General features: G+C 36.7%; 1 protein-coding gene across 2 annotated transcripts in view; it reads right to left on the minus strand.

Moving 5' to 3' along the window:
* Positions 1-8,088: 8,088 nt before the first annotated feature.
* The window catches only part of PPP1R21 (protein phosphatase 1 regulatory subunit 21), a 29,547-nt gene continuing 14,879 nt past the window's right edge, over positions 8,089-22,756 (minus strand). Inside the window, exons 10-22 of one of the 2 annotated variants that reach the window (XM_080583694.1) lie at positions 22,441-22,542; positions 22,277-22,365; positions 21,444-21,580; positions 20,786-20,878; positions 19,076-19,203; positions 18,576-18,728; positions 17,680-17,772; positions 16,685-16,918; positions 15,167-15,202; positions 13,837-13,953; positions 12,886-12,984; positions 10,498-10,626; positions 8,089-8,739 (exon numbers count right to left, since the gene is read on the minus strand). In XM_080583694.1, the coding sequence (XP_080439820.1) occupies positions 8,710-8,739; positions 10,498-10,626; positions 12,886-12,984; positions 13,837-13,953; positions 15,167-15,202; positions 16,685-16,918; positions 17,680-17,772; positions 18,576-18,728; positions 19,076-19,203; positions 20,786-20,878; positions 21,444-21,580; positions 22,277-22,365; positions 22,441-22,542 (1,440 nt within the window). In that variant the 3' untranslated portion in view covers positions 8,089-8,709. Of the gene's footprint in view, positions 8,740-10,497; positions 10,627-12,885; positions 12,985-13,836; positions 13,954-15,166; positions 15,203-16,684; positions 16,919-17,679; positions 17,773-18,575; positions 18,729-19,075; positions 19,204-20,785; positions 20,879-21,443; positions 21,581-22,276; positions 22,543-22,756 lie in introns of both variants that reach the window. The other variant, XM_080583693.1, reaches the window with a different exon arrangement.

The following is a 22,756-nucleotide window of genomic DNA, read 5'->3' on the forward strand; positions in this document are numbered from 1 at the left end:
GTCTAACTGGTTGGCCACAGAGCTCAAAAAAAACATTTCCTGGGAAGTGCTTCAATTCTTCCCTTTCTAAACTGACTTCTCCAAGAGTTTCATGAGCCTCTTGCTTCTACTTCTGACAAGGACTCCAGGATCACTCTCTTCAGCTGTGTACTCCTCTCCCTTGTAGCACTGTGCTGGCTCAAAAGCATGGGTAGAGCTCTGCAGCCATTTAGCTTACATCAGACGCATAAACTTGCTGGTTTCTTAGCAAAATCTTAAGCCAGGGTGATTTTCCAATTTGTGTAAAATAGGCATTTTCTCCTCTGTAGCATCAATTTTCCTCTCTCTAAAGGAAAGGTGCTGTCAAAGAAACAGCAAAGGATTTCTTGGTGTCTAGAACATACGTCCCAGGAAAGGGACACCTGAAAGAAAAGAAGTGCCTGTGTTTTAATGAGTATGCCCCTCAACCCTTGGGAAATAACTTTTTTGGTGGAGTAGCAGTCACAGGGACAGTAACTGTGAGAAAAGACTCATGACCACAACCAGTTAGGTGACAAGTGATCCACCACTAGAGGAAAATCTGCTTATGTTGCCCTGCAGAAGATACATTGCAGTCAAAGAGGAGCTGAGGAAGGGCAAGCTACTGAGACTGAGATTCAGAGATGAATTACAATTGTTTTAGAAATGGTGACCTCCTAGGGAACAGGCTTGGAGTAAGCATGTGGGCAGCCTCTGGTGAGGATATGAGACACTGATATGTAACTTAGGTGAGACAAGGAGCTGACTTTCCATGTGGTAAGAAGCTTGTGAGATTGTTCTAGAAATGGAATTGAGACAGGCTCCAGCATTGTGAGATTGTTCTAGAAATGGAATTGAGACAGGCTCCAGCAAATTGAAGAGCATGAGGTGGGATGAGCAGTGACTTTGATACACACACAGCAACAAAGATTTCAATCAACGCTGAAAGACATCATTTTCAACAACACATTTCAGGCTTTAGACCACTTATCCTCGGAGTTCTTAGCCTCCCAACCAGGGAGGTGATCATCCCCCTGTACTCTGATCTGGTGAGGCCGCACCTCGAGTACTGTGTTCAGTTTTGGGCCCCTCACTACAAGAAAGACATTGAGGCCCTGCAGCGTGTCCAGAGAAGGACTATGAAGGTGGCAAAGGGCCTGGAACGCAAGTCCTGTGAGGAGCGGCTGAGGGAACTGGGGGTGTTTAGTCTGGAGAAGAGGAGGCTCAGGGGAGACCTTATTGCTCTCTACAGCTACCTGAAAGGAAGGTGTGGGGAGCTGGGGGCCGGCCTCTTCTCCCAGATAACCAGTGATAGGACTAGAGGGAATGGCCTCAAGTTGCACCAGGGGAGGTTCAGGTTGGAAATGAGGAGACATTTCTTCTCAGAAAGAACAGTCAGGCATTGGAACGGGTTGCCCAGGGAGGTGGTGGAGTCACTGTCCCTGGGGATGTTCAAGGAACGGCTGGACGTGGTGCTTAGGGACATGGTTTAGTGTGTGACATTGGTAGTAGGGTGGTTGGACCAGATGATCTTGGAGGTCTTTTCCAACCCTAATGATTCTGTGATTCTTTGATTTTCTTCAAGGTAGGCCATCAAAATTGCCAAGTCTTCCTAAAAACCTATAGAGCTAGGGAAAGACCAAGCTGCAATGTTGGAAGACCATGTCCAGGGCAGGTCTTGCCCTCTGTTTACCCTCAGCAGTGACCTCTACCTCTCAGAGAAAATAGGTCCCAGCTCCAAGAGAGGACAGGTTATCTTCTGCTTCAAAGTCTCTCTGGAGAGAGGAGATCTGTCAAAGAAATGCAGAACAGGGCTTGGAAATTGGCTTAATTACCAACAGGATAATTGTCATATTACCCTAAGTAATACAAATTCCTTCTCAGCCATTACATGGAGTGTTTCTAGATTGCACGTACCAGAGGTACCATGCTCCAAAAAGGACAGGAATCATGGACAGAATGGGTGGGATGAAAGGGTGACTGCAGATACACTAATTCCATGTATGCAAAGCTATCAGGGTCAGCGACAGCTCACTTACAGCAGTAAATTCCAGTTTCTTGTGTAATGTATCCAAATTTATAAGGCATTTATAAGGCATTGCGTTCATTTTAGCGTCTCTGCTTTTCAGTGCTGCTGAACTTTCCCTTGCATTTTAAAGAGATTAAGGAGAGGTGTCCTTTTGTAATTTACTTTCATTTGTCCTAATATCTTCTCTGAAAACCAAGCAATCCTGATCTTTTGCTGTATTCAGGGGAAATATTCTGAATGTCTGCAGTTGCAATGGAAATGTACAGTTTTCCCTACAAATAAATTTATCTGTTAGTTTAATGCTATTACAATTACAAGAATTCTGCTAAGAAAATAAAATGGTATTCTCGTTTTTTATTTTGTTTAGTTTTAGATCAATTTTTATTATCTTAATAATAATAAACAATGCCTCATATAGTTAGCCAGCTCTTTCTTCATGTGTGTTGATTGTTTCAAATCAGGTAAAATACTAGTTGGCAAAATTATGCTCCCAATGAATTTTATATTTATAATACGTAACATGATGGCTTGTTACCTACCAGCTTCTGATAGAATCTTGCTCTTGTTCTTACTTCTATCACAATGACGTGTAAGGGATGGTGGAGTTTCATGAAGGCAGGGTTTGAGGATTGGCCTTAAAATGATGGTGTGAGTTTCCTTTAAGGAGCAACAAAACTACTTATACCTTCACTATTGCTCAGTCTTTTTATAATCAATGGACTCCCTTTCTGTTCAAGTCATAGACCTACTAAAGATCATAAATTGAGTGATACCATCAAAGTCCTATTACAGAAAATAGAATGTAAAATCAGCATTTCAACCCAGAGCAGAGCAGGCCGAGGGGAGGCCTCATGGCGGCCTGCAGCTCCCTCACGAGGGGAGCGGAGGGGCAGGCGCTGAGCTCTGCTCTCTGGGGACAGCGACAGGACCCGAGGGAACGGCATGGGGCTGGGACAGGGGAGGGTCAGGCTGGGTGTTAGGGAAAGGTTCTGCACCCAGAGGGTGGTCAGGCACAGAAAAAGTCTCCTCAGGGAGATGGCCACAGCACCGAGCCTGACAGAGTTCAAGCGTTTGGACAACGCTCTCAGACACATGGTCTGTTTTTTGGGTGGTCCTGTTTGGATCCAGGAGTTGGACTGGATGATCCTTGTGGGTCCCTTCCAATTTGGGATATTCTATAATTCTATGATTCTACGTGATATTTATATTGAATATATCTCATTAAAACATCAGTGATGAATATATAGATATGACTGGGGAGAGAAAAGGTTGTCTTTTCTTCTGATAGCCTGAAGTTTTTTCCATCGTAATTTAATATGTAACTTGCAAGCCAGAGAGAATGGTTGCATTTTTATTTTTCTGTCTTCAAATGTTTTTCTTCAGTACTGCCAGCACAAGGCCCCCGGGCTCAGATGACGAAGCAGCAGCTTCATCACTGGCAAGTGCTGGGTTGTGTAGCTTGGCATGCCACCCTCCATCACAGCATAGGGCCCTGGGGGTGCCAGAACCTGATCTCAGCATCTTTCTTCCCCTCTGGAATTCCATCCCAATGACTCGCCTGTCTTCTCTCAGAGCACGCCCAATGCCTCAGCAACAAGAAAAGGAAGATTGATACCTCATATCTTCCCCCCAAAAACAGGGAATTTAGACATACATTCATCAAAAGGAGTCCTCAGGACTCTCACTTACTCTTTTACAACATTCAGTAAAGGTTTTTCTCTTAGTTTCTACACTACCCCTTTCTAATGGTTTTCATTTTAGGCGGGAAGAGTATTAATTTTTTGTATCTCGTTATCAAGGTCAGCATATGTCTAAAAATACATCAAATTTTTCTTTTGCTGAGACACGTACAAACCTGCTGTTTTTAGTGACTGAGAGACCTCAGTTTTGCTTTATGCTGATAAACCACAGAGAGACAGAAGATTTAGAAGAGGAGAGAAGTGACAGTGCTCCAGTCCCTCACTGCAGCAAACCAGTTTCTTGGTACCATGTCCATCACTGAACTTCACCATGTCTCTGTGTGCACATGAATGTTTTTGTTTTTTGCAAAATAACATAATCAAAGAGACAAGTATTCTAATATTTAGGATTCATTTCCAAAACAAGACTGTTCTTCAGTAAATTCTGCAACCATTTTCACCTTCTCCCTAAATAATTCAGTGCAATATAAATACAAGCAGTAAAAAAAAAAAAATGATGCTGAGATTTAAAAGTACTTAATACAATTTCACTTTAATGAATAGCATATGCAGAACAAATTAGAACCATTAAAACTATTTCTACTGAAAATACAATCTGAAATTTGACATAAGGATACAGTATTACATATTGCTACAGGCAGTTATTAAATTAATTCAACATTTTATAATGCTAACAGTTTATATTGCTAACTATATTTATGCTGATCTCAATGTGATTTGCAGTATATTAACCTTTTTGTAAAATATTTACTGTTTTGACAAAAGTGAAACCTGTCAGTTCTTATGTTGCTAGAACCAAATACTATTGAATGGAAATAGAAAAGCACTCATTTGTAGACTTATTTTTAACTCTTTGCTCTACTACTTCGCCTTTTATTTTTGCAACAAATTTCCATAAAAGTCCTTCCTGAGAATTCAAGCCAAAGTGCAAAAATTAGTGAAAAATTTGTCTCCTTCCCTTATTTAATAAATTCAGTTTTCACTTACCTCTATTGCTCCTAAAAAAACTCACAAGTTTAGTATATTCACTGTTTAATTACCACATATTCACCACATATAAATTAGTTATAGAAATATAGCATACTCATTTTGTTCCTTCTGTTTGAGATTTGGTGCTCATTGGCTTCATGACCACCTGGGCTAGACTGAAAATCTAAGAGAAACTTGGCTTTGTGCCCTTGTTGGGACTGAACATAAACCAAACTTTCCAGATACTAAAAGAAATTCAGTGAAACTGATACCTCCTCTCCTCAGGCATTTGCTGTGACAGACATTGTATGCGCTATACATGATCTGAAAGTCACTAAGTAGAAGGCACATAAGGGGGTCCAGTACTACAGCTAATTCCTTATACCAATGACTACAGTTAATGAAACTGCATTGAGTTCTCAGGCCAGATTTTTTCAACCTGGTAACTTCAGTAAAAAGTCTTCCTTAAATAAAGTGCTTTGCATTTACTCCTTCCAAAGGAATTAATGAATAACAACTGGTAGAGCTTAAAGCGACTGGAAATTCCACCCTGGACTCTTTAATTTTGTGGTTAAAGCTCTTCCCAGCACCAACCTGTGTTGCTTATGGAAGACCATAAATAGTTTCAGCACCAGGCCTGGATTTCCACGGCTGCTTCATTGCGTAAGACCTCATCAGTTTATGAGGCTTTTGACTTTGCCATGTGAATTAGTTAAAACCAGCACATATAAGCTGATTTCTGTGGTTATCTCTACCATTTTATACATTAAAAATTTAACTTTTTACATTGTTTTAGTGTTGTCAGCATAGCAGCTTGACATGCAAATTAAGCCCAACAAGAATCATATGCTTATTTCGCTGCTCAGCCTGGGTATAGCAGTGCTGTATTTGTACTGAAAGTTTGTGGAAGAACCCCAATGATTCAGAATCAGCATTGATGTGGTTGAGGCTGCCTACACATACAACAAAGGCAAACAATGAGAAATTGCCCCTAGACAAGTTTCCATGTGGCAGATTTCATAATCCCAAATACATCTTGGTTTCTAAAAGTCTCCAGAAGCTCTCCTCTGTCCCCATCTGTCATTAAGCTAGCAGTTCTGCAGATGGGTGTAGTTAAAACAAGTTTCTAATTCTCATGATTCAAATTAAAAAAAAAAAGTATTCAAGAATTAGGGCAAACAGAGCCTTTTTTAAATTAGCATTGATTTAAGTCACTGCTGAGTAATAGTGCAAATAGTAACCAAAGCAAAAAATGCATGACAAGTTTTTGTTTTTAAATAGAGTAGCATCTAGCTTTTGTAGGAAGGAGCAATTAGCGATTATGTTTTTACTGTAATAAACTTCATTTTTATCATGAGCCTGCTGTTGCTAAGATAGTAGTTTCAAATTACCTTTACATACTGCACTGAAGAACAACAGGTTTGCCCAGTTTATATGGCCAGATGATTCTCCAAAGTTTAATACACCGTTGTATTTATATAATAAAAAGGGTTTACTTGGCTCAACCAGTCCAGAAAATAGATTGCTATGCGGTTATGAAGTTGATTTTCTCTCCTGTTCACAACTGATCCCTTGGATGTCTGAGCAAATCCCCTCTTCGAAGGTATGGGGAGCATAGCTGAACAGCGACTGGCTCCTGCTGTGCCTGAAGTCAGCATCAAGGAACCATGCTGGGTCAAAGACCCCTCCCCACAAAAAAGTTCAGCTCAAGTCAGTGATGGAAGCTGGAGTGGAAACAGCAACAGGATTACAAGTACAAAAGGAGAAAGTGAAGCTAGCTTGGTAAAAAGGAAAAACACCCTGTAAAAATAGCAAATACATTTCAGCAAGCAAGGGAGTGAAGTGTTTCAGTCCTAATACAGATGCTGCTCTTGAGTGCTACCAGACCACATCTAGTTGTGATCTAGGTCTGATGTTTCTGGCACCCATATCACTGAAGCACTAAGCTGTTTAATATTGAATCCAAAGGAATTAGCAAGACACTGTGAACACCGTTTAAAAATTAGTTATTTTAAATCAGTTATCAGTGGTTAAATCACAGATGGATATTTATATAAGTAACAAAATCATTAAATATGAATGTGGTAACACTGGGACAACTTCTGATTTCCACCTAACAATACTGTTTTACAAGTTAATATTTTGGCCTTATTTCAATATTAGTACAGTTTCCAATTTGTGTTTCCAAAATACACAGACCATTTTGTATAGACAAAATAGTTCAAATTCATATTTGTTGAAAACTTTGTCTCTAAGATTAATTCTCTACTGCAATGCTTAAAAGAGCATTCAGCTTTTTAATGGCAGAACGGTTCAATTACAGTATAGGTGTTAAACATCTATAGTTACAGATATTCAGAAGCTGATCCAGAACTAACTAGTTAGCAGGTAAGTACATGCGAGTTGGGTAGTTTCAATAGTAACTTGCATTGCAGCATTAGAAGCTGAAACTTATAATATACTGTATGGCTTTGGCTGGGATAGCGTTAGTTTTCTTCTGATGCTGTGTTTAGCATTTTTGATGAAAATAAGAGTGATAACATTGGTTTTGGTTGCAAAAACAGCTGAGGATAACATATATTTAACTTTCTATTAAGCCCTGAAACAATCTTCAAAGCATATTTTTACTTATGTCTTTTTCTGAATGTAGGCACTGTAAGTAGTAGCATCAGTAAGAAGTTCATCAATTTGATTCATAAAATTAAAGATAACTAAATTAGTACCTTCACTGACAGATCGAATTCCTCAGAGAAGGCAGCTTCAAAAAAAAAAATCTGGCAGAAAGCAGTTAGCTTCCAACCCTATTTGAAACACTTGAAGCTATCTGCTTTGGCATATGGCTTATGGCATAACCAGAATTAAGAAAGAGTCACACTGTTTTTTGTCTAGTTGATTTTATTGTTGCATATTAATAACACCGACACAGTTGATATCAGAGTGAACCCTTATGGGACAAGTGCCATAATGCAAATTATGAAACAGAAGATCAGTGTAAAGTGTAAGCAGCACAGCATCTGTTTTAAAAAAAAGTCAATGCCATGAAAACTTGTGGTATTGGACTTCATTTAAAAAAAATTAGGAAAGGCCTAAAGTTCACAAACTTCCCAAAACACAAGAAAAGCCATGTGCGTATCCCCAGTCAATCTATCAGGATTTAATTCCATGAAAGACTTTTTCCAAATTCAGTGTTTAAATTTTCTATGTATTTCATATTCTTTACCATAAGAGAGCACAGTAAGCTGTTCTATTCTACACACAATTTGCCCCAAAAGAGCAAAGGAATATATGATCACATTGTCCTCTAACTTTAAACAGCTATTTCAACCAGTACATATACATGTAAACAAAATGCCTAAATAAGGGCTTAAAAACAATTTCATAGAAGTATCCCAGTTCAGCTATTTGTGCTCTTTATTTCAAAAATTCAAAGTGCCAAATACAAGCAGAAAGTTTGAACTATTGCAATCTAAATTAAGAATGATCCCATTTGCTTGTGTGATTTTATAGAAATCATTTAAAGCCACAATTCCAGTTAATTCAAAAGGGCTGAGAACAGGAATACATTTACAGTAGCTGCACAGCTTACATAGCCAAATTCTCAAAAATAACTTCTAAACTTATTAACAAGTAACTGAATGTACAGGTGTTGACAGTTTAACGTAACTCAAGACAGCTACTGTACTGATACCAAATTTGTTAATGCATAATCTATTTGAAAAATATACAAAAGCTGAAGTTATTACATGAAATTAAAACCCAGTTTTAAAAAGTGCACAGTAAAAACTGAAGGTAATTACTATATAAATTATCCACAGAGTGTATGTGTCCCAGTTTAGATACAACATGAAGTTCTGTTAGAAATTCTAAGTAGTTTAAAGCCATTTACAGCACCAATCCCATTTTTACTAGATCAAATACCACCCCTGCTTCCTGTAACAAGCAGGAACTGGACAATGAATGTTCAACATCTACATTCTGTTCAGCAGCAGCCTCCACGGACAGTTGAGCCAGGAACTATCGATTTTTATTCTTTTTAGAGTTTCCCTGCAACAAGAAGAAAACAGTGAATACAGTATATAGTTCAGATAAGAACAGTATATAGACAACATATAAAACCCGAGGTCTAATAGTTTATAGCTACAGCAAGCAAGGAAACACCGTAAGACTGGGAATAAACAGTCCAGTGTTAATAATGGAAGCCTGCAACTGCTTGCTTTGAAAATCCCTCTCTCCATACAGGCATAATAGAGGAAAAATGCACCAGAGCTTTCAAACAAGTACAACAGTACCTTACTTTAATTGAAACCTATGGAAAATGAGACATTTGATTTATGTCCCACAACACTCAATTATATTAGCACCATTAACATTGTAAGGACACCAAAGGCAAGTTAAATCATAATTTGTCCTTCAGTGATATTTCAAGTATAAGCCTTATACGATAATTGCCTCAAATTAAATTGATTCTCCACCCTAACATTTTGTTCCAAAACAAAATTGACTTCAGCTTAGTCTACACAGAATATTCTTAGTTTTTAGAAAAGGATTTATTTCGCAACAACCTCATTACATTTGACTTTCAGCAATTCCACAATGCAAACATACAGCTTAAAAATTTTGTACAGTAGTACAAAAGTACAGTAGTACTTGCTGCCAATTCGCCATTTTCCTATTTCCTTAGGATAACATTTGTTTTTCTAATGGCTTAATTCAGTTGAAATGAAAGTGATGCAGTTTGGTTTCTACATTTGATAGCATCCAAAATGCAAAAAAGTGTGTCTACTGTTATGAGATTATGACTTACTTCCTTAGAGACAGAGTACCCCTTCAAGTTTTAAAATTATGACAGGTTAAAAATTCCACAAAACATTTTATAAAAACATGAAGTGATATAGTCAGTATATAGAGCTTCCTTCTAGAAGCAACAAGGCCTTATATACAAAAAAAGTAACCTTAAAGAGCACAATGTCAAGCCAAAATACTCAAACATCTGAAGGAAGACGTGGAGGAAGTCTACATATAAAAATCACTGTCATGGGGTATCTAATCAAAACATAGATCTTCACACACACATCTCAGTGAAACCTGCTTCCATGCATTCCACAATTAATTCCACAATTCCACAAATAATCCCGCATTATTTGTTTCACAGCCAAACGAGTGAAGGATAACGACCTTCACAACATACATTTCTTTTTCCAAGCAAGGAGTTTATCCATTTACTAGAAGCAAGTTTTTCTACTTTATGATGAAAATTATAGTAGCCTGCTGTTGAACAGTCAGTGCTTAAACTACGGTATATCCTATCCTGAAGGTTCTAGGAAGAAATGTACGTGTGACTTTTGAGAAAGTTGACAGAAGAATTTAAGTGGCAACTTTCTCACTCCCACATGAAAAAAACAGACCAACTAGAATATGGAAATAAAGCAGAGGAGAAAGAACAATTGCCAGGACAGGAGCACAGGGCATTATCATAAATATCCTATATCATTAGATGGTATTGCAAATAGTTTCATTTTCACCAGATTAAAAAAAAGTGCTGATCTTTCACAGGGTACACTTTAAATGTGTACGCTCTGAAGCGGTGATATACAGTGTCTGCTCTTTCACACATGTACATTTCCGAAAATATTTTTTTTTTTGAAATATGCACGACCAGCATTGGAGTTTTCTTTCCAGTTGGCCAAGAGTAAGAACTACAGCTTGTTGACAGATTTGTGAAAGGGTATTACTGCAGGCATGCCAAATGCAACCCACAGAACTCCACTAGCCAGTGTCTACTGTCAACACTTGACAACTTACCTTACTAGTCATTTTTAGTGTATCAATTTCTTCCCTTTGTTTAGTTAAGGTCTCATTCATACTGCATAGATGGTCACTCATCATACTTAACTGATCCTCATAACTTCTCTTTGTTGTCATCAATTCATCCTATTAGGACAAAAAACAGAAAAAAGTCCACAACTTGAAGCCTTTGATCAGTATTAGAAAATGTCTGCTTTGCCAGTTGTCACTATCTCCACTTAGTAATCTACACTTTTGATGCTAGATATGTGCAATTAATATGCGCACTTAAACCACTGAAATTACATAAATGAATCACAAATTGCAATTAAACCATTGAAAAATAACACTTGACAAAAAAAGTCAGTAGTTACTTCCTTTCACCTCAAGATTCATGCACGGTCTTTCCCCTGTAATTTTGTTTTGTTTCCTTTATGTTTTTTTCAGCTTTGTATAGCTTACGTAAAAGCTGAACAGCTAGATTTTCCACCATCGCTTCCAACCAAGACACAGGTAAAATCTTTAGGATTAGAATACTGCCTGTACATGAACACATGCAGCACGTGAAGCTGAAGGCATCAGCAATTCACGTGCAGTTGCAGAGCGATCTTTCTGGCCTTAAAAACATGGAAGGATACTGTGCATTACTAGAGCATAGCAATGAATGGATACAGACTCTTTAGGAGGGACAGGATAGGAAGGCCAAGAATCACACTCTATGTGAAAGAGTGGTTAAAACACAGTTAAGATCTTATAAGCAGGAATCACACAATAACAAGGGTAATGTGGTAGGCATCTGATACAAGTACTTAATCTCACTACCAAGACCCTAATCCTCATGAGGAATTTTAACCACGCTGCTATCTCCTGGAAGGAGAAGGTGGGATGCTTGCAATTCAGGAGTTTTTAGTGTTGTAAGGGATTTCCTGATACCAGCGATCAACAGACGTAAGAAAGGCTCTCTGCTGAACCTGTTACTCAGAAGTAAGGAAAAGCTGGTCGGGGATGTGAACGCCAGTGGTAGCTCTGGCTACAGCAACCGTGAATTACTGGAATTTAAGATCCAGAGAGAAGCAAGCAAGATGAATAGTAGAATTACAGCAACCTTAGACAAAATCTGCTCTTCTGAAATCCTTCTCAAGGTTTGCTGAGCAAGGTTCCTGTGAGAACTGCCCTGGAAGTTAGTTAATGGGGCCAAGAGGAGTTGAATGATCAAGGACAACCTCCTCAGAGCAAAGAACAGACCAATGCTTCGGAAGCTGAGGAACTGTGGGAGAAGGCCAACAAGGATGTCCTGACTCAACAACTTGATCCAAATGGTATCTGCTCTGACCCAGGAGTAGGCCAGATTGCTTTCAAAGAATTGGTTAGATTGGAAAGGTCCTGAGATAAGATTCACAGTTATACAGACTACTAAACATTATCAGTGGTGTGCCTACTTTTTTTTGGGATGATGATGTAATTGGAGATTAACATCTCATGCTAAGTTGGATATTAATTGTGGAATTGGCTAAAGGAACAAATCAAGACAGCACTTCTGGTTCATGAACAGTTCTTCCAAATGTCTATCATTCGTATTCATTGTATTTTAGGCACTCACCATTTCAGGCTGGTGAACAATAAAGATACGAATTAAATATGAAGAAAAGTGAAGAATTTGTGAGATGAATTATAATAATTTTCTTTTACTATTGCCTCCTTTCTCAGCGGTGTGGAGGGCAAGGACAAAAGGCTAAGTTCACAAGCAATTTGCTGTAACAGTTTATCATCTTATTGTTAACAACAACTTAAAAATTACCCCAAAATTATCTCTGCTTAATATTAAGATATCCACCCACAAAAAATGACAGAGGCTTTTCTAAGATTTTCAGTCCCAGGTGCTACAATGGATTAAGGATTCCATGTTTCATCTAGGAGACTGCACTTTCATCATTTTCCTAGTCCTGTTTAAGTTAAATGAACTAATATGGAGTCAGCCTCACCAGTATCACACTTAATAATGTAAGGAGTAGAAGACACTAGGAGAGGAAAAAATGGATGCAAGTACTGCATCCATTTAATTAACCCTCCCCTCACAGAGGGAAACGAGACACTGAAATATGCCATACAACTCTGTATTTAGACATACAGAAAACACATTTCGATAAAAGGGCCTTGACATCAAATGTGCTAAAACACAGGCTTGGCTACTACCATCTTTTCTTTGCAAGGATATTTCACTTCAACTTTATACGTGGATTTGAAGTGTATTACTTCTTTTTTCTACATACTGTTAGTTTTTACATCTCTTACTAAGGACCTAGAAGAGGCAGGACCATGCTTGGTGGTCTTTTTCTCCTTCACCTTCCTCTTACACACAATTAACTATACAAATACATCTATTACGTCATTTAATATTTTACTTGCCTGTAATCTACTGATGTTTTGACTAGCTAGTTTCAATTCTTCCATGAGTGATTCCTTGGACTTCTCCGCTAAAGACAGTCGTTTGGCAAGTGCTCGACACTGTCAATTCAAGCAGGATAAGGAGGGTAGAAGGGAAGAAAGTTAGCTCTACAGTATTGTCTTGTGTCATCTTTAACTGAATGCTTTGAATGTTTCCATCTTTCTGGAAACCTTACATATTTGGATATTAATCAGAATCTGTGTACATTTTTTAATACAAAGATAACTAAATAGTTAACATTAAACTTTTTTCTTTAATTTTACAGAATTACTATATTACCACTTGTCTAAACTTTATTTTTATCACATTATTGCTAGGAAAATATTTCATAAAAAAACACAACTCACTTCATACATTGTTCAAGTGTCATAGAAAGATGGTTTACTATGTCATCTACTATTAAAAAAATAATTTTAAGATGTTTTGGTTAATTCTACAAATCAAAACAGCCACTATGTTCAAGAAGAATTACTTAACGATTTGAAAAGAAAAGAGGAATCTAAAGAGACTATGAATTATTTTGTTAATTCTTAATTTTAAGTACAGCTTCTCAGAAGAGTCGTCTTTATCACTTCATTATATGTTCAAGTATTTTTTTTTAAATGATGTCAGCATTATTTTAAGATGAAGTCAAAAATAACCTGGTAACTAATACCAGCCATTTCACCTTATAGGAGCAGACCAATACATGATACACATTGTAATTCTTAATGCAATGAAGAAAACACTAATAAAAGCCTTTTTAAAAAAAAAAGTCTGTCTATACTATCCATTGTTACACATACAAGACCACAGACGAAAACATATTCCAGGAACAAATTTTTCCCAGATATGATGTACTATATATTTAACACTTGTTTATGGAAAATTCAAAAAGCAATTTTCAGTACAAACACTGCCTGTATGCTCACCTCAGCATGAAAGTGTACTGATTTGCTGTCAGCAAGCTGTAGATGAGATGTAAGTTCTGCTATCCTTGCCATATAGTGTTTTTTTATTAAGTCTTCACGAGACTCAACATCTGGAGCCTGGTAAATCAAAAATTGAAACAGACATAATTAAGTTTAATAGACTGGATACTTCACAGTGCATCACAGAGTCTTCTCTACTGACTTCTTCCCTCCTGATGCCCAATATATCCAAAAGCATTAAATTCCCCAAACCACAACAGACAAATGAGAGGTCAGATCAACTGACAATGCCTACTTAGTGTTGTATTTCCTCTAAGGACAACGTAATGACTGAGGATGCAAGAGGTTTGCTTGATTTAACATACTAAGTCTCCGATGAAGACAGAAAACACTGCAGAAATAAACTCACTCTACCACCTTGAAAAAAATACTAAGCACTTACTGTTTTTTCCCAGCAAGGAAGAATTCCTCCACATAACTAAGTTTCAGAAGCTCACAAACTCTCAGAATGGTGCATGTTCCAGAAGTTCATTTAGACACTAAGGTGTGTTGTTTTTTTTATTTTTTTTTTTGTGTGTGTGTGGTTTTTTTTTTGGTGAAGTGGTGGTTTATGACTCGGGGGCAGCTTTCATATGATTTCTCAATACCTCCAAGTTCAGTACTATGCCGGAGCTTTTAAGAACTGGTATCAGTTATTACCTGACTCCCACCCCCATTTTAATCGTTCCTTCAGGGAAAAAAAAAAAAAAAAAAGATGGAGCAAACTAAACTACATGGCAGTTCCCTGCAGGAGCAGAAAGCCAAAGCACTGAATCTTACTCTCAAGTTCTTGCTGTGGCAAGCGTTATGCTATAGCAGTGCTAAAGGAAGAGTTAGTATTTGGTCTGACAGCTAGCCCTATGTTTCTTTCAGTATAACCTCTGGTTTGGGATAGCCTGTTAAACACAGATGCTACAGCCAGTGACTTTTCCTAAACCACTCCCAGCTTAAGCCCCTTCTCAGGAAATTAAGAACTGAGGCCTGAAATCACTTAGGGTTCCTAAGGAAAGCATTGATCTGTACTCTTACTGAAACTACAGAGAACAGACCTAGACTACAGCTCATACTGTTCCAGGCCACTTACACAAATAAAAGCTACGGTTCACTCTACAGAACAAAAAAAATATATACATGATCTCAGAAGCTTGAAGATATGGTACACAGACTACCTGAGTGATTCATGCCATTATTTTACGTTATTCTTGATATTTAATTACACCTTTGGAATAAGGTCAACAATTAAATTTAAATATTTACCATATATAATTGGATAACATTCAAAATAGATTACCTTCTCATTATCAGTAGTTATAGTCAACATCCCAACCTAAAACATGGAAGAAAATACACATGAAGTGAGGATTGCAGAAATAGGTACCTGCCATAAAAGGACTTTAATAAAACAATCTTGAAACAGTTAAAATTAAATTTAAGAATTTCCACATGTAACATAAAATAAAGCGCAATATACAGGAATGCCTTGAACAGAATTAAAGATGACACCGATTCTCCAAATATTAAGTATCCCTTATCTCAGGACGTACACATGGAATAAGCAATAAAAACAACAAGACACAGCTAGCTTATCTGATTATGCAACTACTTGCATCATATGCACATGAAAAAGCAATGTTTCAATGTACTAAGGTGTCTAAATAACACAAGAAAAAGGAAAAAAGGAAAAGGAAATTTCAAGAAAAAGGAAATTTATCTTGGATTTCTTGAGTACCTGATGAATTCCTTTCTTTGCAGTTTGACTAATAAATTTCATTGACAGCTTAGTGTAAAGCCCTGACAGAACTCTAGCCAAGGGATGTATGTGATTAACTAGTTTCATGTAAGAATATTTTCATACAGAGTCAGATTTTTTTTCCTGACCCGAACAGGACCATATATAGATTTGGGTCTACAAACAATATTTTTGTTATGCTGACCTATCATTCACATCAAGCACTGTGACTAGAAAAAAATCTCCTCAAACTCCTAAAGGATAAAATATAAGATCAAAAACTTAAAACGACGGTTTACTTCAAAACAGGTAATTCCAAAACTCGTTGGACTTGATGATGTTACAGGTCTTTTCCAACCTAAGTGATTCTACGGAAAACAACCCATTGGTCTTTTTTTTAATCCTGGAGCAGGAAAGCGGTGAAGAAAAAAAACACGAATTCTATTGAATGCTCATCTTAATAGATTAATTCATGTCTTACAGATGGCAGCCCTGTTAATACCACTGCAGAAGCAGCAACTCAGAGGAAAGGGCAACCCTTTTAAAATATTCATAATAAACAGCAAAAAGCTATTTACCAACACATAAAAACAACACACAATGCATACCATATCCAAAAGCAATCGATGAACCCAAGATGTATGAACCTATGCAGGTTATGTAAAATTAATGATCCAGAGAATACTGGAAACTTGAATGACTTCAAGTTAACTTTTAGGTAATACTACATGGACCTGTAGTAAGTCTTTTAGCTCTTTTAAAAATACTAGTTACCTACTTCTGTTTGCTTTAACATATCTATAATATGTTAATACCTATCATTTCCCCCTCAGTCACAGAAGTACAGAACAACAAGAATGCCTCTATTATACTAAATAGCAAAGTCTCAAAAGCCAAGAAATGCCAAAATCTGAACAGAGTATCAGCAAGCCACTTCGCAAACGTAACGAACCCAAGCATGACTGCATGATTTCAACACCAAACAACTTTCATTATTAATGGTTCACTGGTCAAATAGTACTTGCTACTACTACCAACTAAAATGTATTTTTTACCCATTGAAGGAAAAAAGTCACTTACCAGACTAGTACTTTTAATAGGTTCCCTCTGACTCTTTTCTGTTGTTTCCTCCTTTTGTTCAGTTACATTTGGCAAAACAGAACGTTCTTGTACAGTTTCAGCTAAATATCCACTAAGAGAGTTCTTCAGTTTTTGGTTTTCTTTCTCTAGTTTTATTTTAGCTAGCTGGGCCTCTAACATCCAGTGTTCTTTTTCTTGTTCAAGTTTTGCAATTTTCTCTAAACTCTGCTGGACCTTTAGGATGGAAGTTCACATTAACAAACACAGAAAAAACACAGCCCTGGAGTCGTTTGAAGAGAGAATTATTTCAAATCATAACACAAATGAGCTAGTGAATAACAAAGCAGTAGGCTGCTTTCTGTAGGTTGAACTGTGATCATCTACGACACGCACAAACACCCCCCAACTTGTCCAAATAAGAAAAGCTATGGAACAGTATGTAACCTTTCACTCCACACATTTGTATTCAACATCAGCTCATCTCAAATAATAGACTCTGAACATGGGCCACTACAAAAAACACAAGTCTTTTTCTTCTACAAAAGTTCAAGGACACTAACACAAGAACAGCCTGAACATTCAAGCTAGTAAGAGAAGTTTTAGTCAGTACTTCAAATTAGCAAGTCCCACTCATAAAGAGGTGGGCAGACCGTATAAGGCCTTTTAAATACCATTTAGTCTCCCTCTGCCTTATCTTCCAGAAAAGGAAAAACACACACTCAAGAATTATAGAACTGTGATCTATTAATATACTGATAAATTATTGTTGTTAACCAGTGCATAGTCAAAAAACACTCAAGACAGTACATAAAATTAGAAATTAATATTCCAGTTTGCGCTGTTCTTTTACTCTCAAAATGATCAGTGAGACATCTGTAGTTATTTTATGACTCAGTATGTGTTTTCATGTCCAAACAACCACATACACACATAGGTAGACTACTTTCCTTTACAACATTTATTATTAGACATCAGTACAATTTATACCAGAATACCTGTTGTGCAAGACCTTCTCTACTTTCTGTGGAACTCAGAAGAACTCTGCGATTGGCTAAAGCCTCTTCATAAGGCACTGAATCTGCACAAGGCTGTGAAAGGATAAAAAACATGTTTCACAATAGATCAGAGTAAGTATTCTACATTTATTTTCTTATTGCCCTTCTTACTTTACTAGAAGGAAGAAAAGTATTTTCTAAATATTAATACCAGACAGTAGAAACAATGGTTCAATGGTTCAAACTCAAAGAAAACTATTGCCTTCCCTCCCCAAAAATGCATACAAAGTTCTCTGAGCACCTTTTACTTGTGTGCTACTTGGTGATCAAATGTATCTGAGGTCCACTTAGGTATCACAACATAAGGATTCTCAATAAATCACGTCACCGTGAAGTATGTCGTAACTTATTTTTTAACTATAATGGGAACAGCAGGGAGATCTGGTGGTATTCAGTCTTTTGGTTCAGGGTATTTTCTCTATACCTACTTTTCAGCTGTTTTTTGGTTTTGTTTGTTTTTGTTGTTTTCCTTCTTTTGATCTCCCACTGTCTTCCAGTGAATACAAGCATAAAAATGATGTCACTCACTCCATATTCTTGGTGAATATGGGAGGAAGTTTAAATAAGTAGTTATCAGTCTCAGAGTCTTAGTGCAGATACTACTTTTGGAACTGGTTAACAACAGAATCAACACATACTGTCAATTTTGAGAGCAACTATGATCGAATCACTTCAATAGTATTACTGCTGTATCGATACCATTGTCCTCAGCCAAAAACTCTCCTTGAGAAAAATCCATTCCAAATTCTGGAAACCAATGGTCTGTATTCTCTTTGACATAACTGAATAGCAACTAAATTATGCTTTCTCTGTGCAAGCATGCTAACTGAACAAACCTTCTTCAAAGACTTCATGTAAGCAACTGCCTTTTTCTTGTACTGCAGCATACACTCAGCTGAAAGAGGGCTGATGAACTCTGTTCCTCCTTTTGGGCCATAGCTTAACGAAGCAGTGAAATGATCCAAGTTGTTGCTGAAGAACGAGGCAATCTAGACATAAAGAGAAGTCACTTTTTGAATTAAGTTGAACAGAATGACTTACAGAAATAACTCATTCAAGAGAAAGACGAGCATTTAGTGAAACTGAACTTCACAAAAAGATATTTAAAGAAGCTACAGGCTCTTCCACATAGCTTGGACCTTACTAACCATCCTCGTTACAATATCTACTCTTATTACACAGTTTCTAAACATATCTCCTGAAAGTACCTTTCATTAAGCCTGTACCATATAGTTAATAGTATCAGAGGTACACCTAGATTTCTCAAATAAAATTTTTATTTTATTAAAAAAACGCTCAAGTTACAGCATTATATTAAGACAAAAGTTTCCATTACCTTGCCCATTCCATTTGTTAAAGACACAACAGAGGACAAAATACAGTCATTTGTAGTTATGAGTTTCTGTGTGACAGTTGGAATGTCTTGTTCTAATGTAGCTTTCTGACTGTAGTGCTTGGAAATATCTAGAAAAAGAAAAACACTTATGTCAATTATGTTTTTGTCTATTCAAGCAACCATCTCCAAATACAGCTAATGACCTTGGGTTTTGAACAATTTTCCCCTCTTTAAGTGAGTTGTACAAGTGTTTAGTCTGGATGCTTCTAGTTTTTCAGTAGACTGCCTTACACAACTGTTTAAGATCAGAGGGAACAATTACTACGTCTGTTACAGAAGGCAGAATAAAGGGGTATATTTGTGTTCTGCATCCCCAAAATCATAGCTATACAGAGGAGCCAAACTCCCACTGAACCTAGCATTTGATTTCCAAAGCGTACTTCCCACTTCCACATATTTACATCAGGACATTAAAGATATAATTACTAATAATGCTCAGTATCTGAGTCTTAAGCTTACATGACTTAGAAGGGTAAGGTATTTTAATTCTGTCAGAGCAAACCTAAAAGTCGATTAAAAATTCAGAATATCTCTTCCTATAATCTGAAGTTCTTTCAGGTAAAATTAACAGAAGAGTCTTCTGAGAAAAACAAAAACAAATCCACTACACACATTTTTTTGAAAGTAATTTACACAGAAATATTAGCTTCCATAGGCTAATAAATTTCAACAGTATCAACATAAAAAAGTCAAGTATTTATCATGTAAAACAGACATTCTCAATCATGGTGTAGTTAAAATGAACAAGCATTTCACAAGTAAACATTTCACAGCTATTTTACAATCAAGTGCTTTTGCTACAAAAGGGAGAAATCCCAGGTCATCAGCACCAGAAATTTTAACTTGAGGCAAGTTTAAGCAATTGGAGAACTGTTTGAGTTATAAAGGGAGGGTAAAGAGAAACTACAAATCAAGAATTCTCGAGTATGTGAGCATGAGATATTACACATATCTGTACTGCTAACTAGTGAGTTCTGAAAACTTTCTTCAGTACTTTTTCTGTCTTCTTTATTTTTATTAAGTTGTATTGAGATTACATTACAGCAACTATACCTAGAGTATGTATCAAAAAAACTTATCTGTGCTACAATACTCTCTGGCATAGTAGTACCTCATGTTGTTTGAGGTCTCTACAAGTCTCAAGTCTACAAGTCTCTAATATCATCAATTTTTTAAAACAGGACCCTGTAAAATGGGTCAGTGCAATTGACATTACTGCTAACTGACTGAACAAAAACATACATTTTGTTTAAAATAAGACCTTAATGTTTATACAGCTGACTGGTATCAAAACAATTCAACTATACTAATTACTCTCCCTACAAACAGCTACATAGTACAGAAGCTATTGGATATATGGATTTGTATGGACTAAACATATGGTTAATTCTCAGGGAGTTTTAAAACAAACAGCACTCCACTAAAAATCCAGCAACCGAGAAGCACTCCACTAAAAATCCAGCATATCCACAACCTGTTGATAAAAGAAAAGCCATTTACAAGCAGGAAGTTCTGCTTTAATTTTGAAACTGTCTTCTTCATAAACTTTGGTTATATAGTCATGTTAAAAAAAAAAGTAATCAACATAAAAATTGTAAGGAATCAACAAAGAAACAAAGCTGAAAACAACCACTACTTCTGCAGTCTCACCTTTTAAAATGTCATGAGATCCACGAAGACTTGCTGCAATGCTTGTAAACACCGAGTTGTAATTTGTTCGAAGTAGTCCTTCTGGTTTTGTGCCTAAAGTACCACGTCAAAAGGGAAAAAACCTTAGCATTCAGTCACCAATGAAAAAAATATCTTTGAAAGTCACTTAACTTTCACCTACTGAAAATATATTTGAATTATCTCTTCCTTTAATATTAAACATATACATACACTATATAAAATGCAGGTTATTAACAAATTCATGATTAAGAGACAACAAATGACCTAGTGTCAATAGTATGATAAAAAACCTACAATCATTTCTTCTCCTCTACAGTGAACTGCAACTAAAATGCGGTACATGGGATTATAGTGTAATTTTAAGGCCTGCACTGTGTCCATGTCTATCCAGATGGAAGAGTGCTGAGCATTAAAGAAATAACCTACAGCACACACTCCCAGCCAGGATAAAAGAGGATCCAATATGACACAGCATTCTGCAGAACTCATTTGCCCCATAGTTTAGACTGTACCTAAAGAGTAGCCACAATCTTGTTCTTCCTGTATCTAGGAAGTGTTTATTTATTTAAAAAACTGGCCCAAAAGGAATACTAGTACATCCCAGCCTCAATGCAAGTGAGCCAAAACTGGCACTTACTTGGTAAAGCAAGAAGACTAATATATGTGTGTAGCTTCTCAAAGACCGCAGTCAACCTTTTCATGTCTCTGTGTAGTTCCATATTTCTAGCTCTTAAAGCAGCTGTGCAAAGAGAAGACTCACACTCTTCTTCCAAACTAGGAATATATGATTTAAAAAAAAAAAACCAAACACAAATGAGTAAGTATCTTTAAAAAAGATCGATATTTTTGGGGGTAGATAGCTAGTACTCTCTACATCCCCAATCCAAAGCAACAATAAACTGGGAATTTATTTTAGAAAGGTTAACTTACCAGAGTAACTTAGCAAAGGTACAAAGAAAGCATAAAAAGCTTTTCCTTCTTCCTTAACCCAAACCTATTTTGTAAGTATTCCTTTACACTGATAATTCACCTTCCTTTTCAACAACTCATGAACAAATACTTTCACTGCAGAAGGAATGTACATCTGACCAAGTTTTACTAAATTGCTATAATTGCTGCATGACAAATAATTTCTTGAGCCTGTCCAAAGATTAACAGTTTAAGTGTGTAACATTTGAATAGTATCAGCGCTACTGAACAACATGATTAAGGAACATTAAAAGTCTGTGCAGCTTGTATTAGAGCTTCATCTTTGAGGGGATAAAAATTTTAAGGTATATGGTTTTAGATCTAATGCACAGATGAAAAAAAGCATAATCTAAAGGCTCAAAAAACAGCAGGCAAAGAAAAAAGTTCTGCTTTTAAATCCAAGGTGCATTAAGGACTGACTTAATACTGAGTTGTAGATGTTGCCAATGCTGCAAATCTGACATAGTGACCCTTTATTTTGATCTATTAAATCAAAAGTACCTTTTTAACTGATAAGGAAGAATCTTTCTTAAAAAGCATAAGTATGAAGCTAAATGTTCTGAGAAGGCCTTCAATTTCACAGCTGTTTCCTGGAAAGAAAGATAACAAATAGGTATTTTTGCTCTGTAAAGATCTTTTTCAATGATGAAAATCATAAATCTTACCAGGACTGTCACAGTATCTTCAGTAATACTCTCAAACAAGTGAAGCATTCCTTCCTCCAGAGGGCGAACATACAAAGCATTTTCATGAAGATACTGTGAGAACTAAGCACAGAGAGATTTTAAAATGGTGCTTGGTGAAGGCTGTCAAACTATGTTAAGATAACAATTTACACTTTTTATAAAGTACCTGTAACTTGAAACGATCCCCAAAACATCATTAACAAAACAGTCAAGTGTACAGCCCCCTCTTCTTACAGGGCACACAAACACATACCTTGAGGGAAAGTGAGAAATAGTGAAAACTATAATGGAAATC

This window comes from Anser brachyrhynchus (assembly GCF_964034855.1).
Source record: "Anser brachyrhynchus genome assembly, chromosome: 3".
NCBI lineage: Eukaryota > Metazoa > Chordata > Aves > Anseriformes > Anatidae > Anser > Anser brachyrhynchus.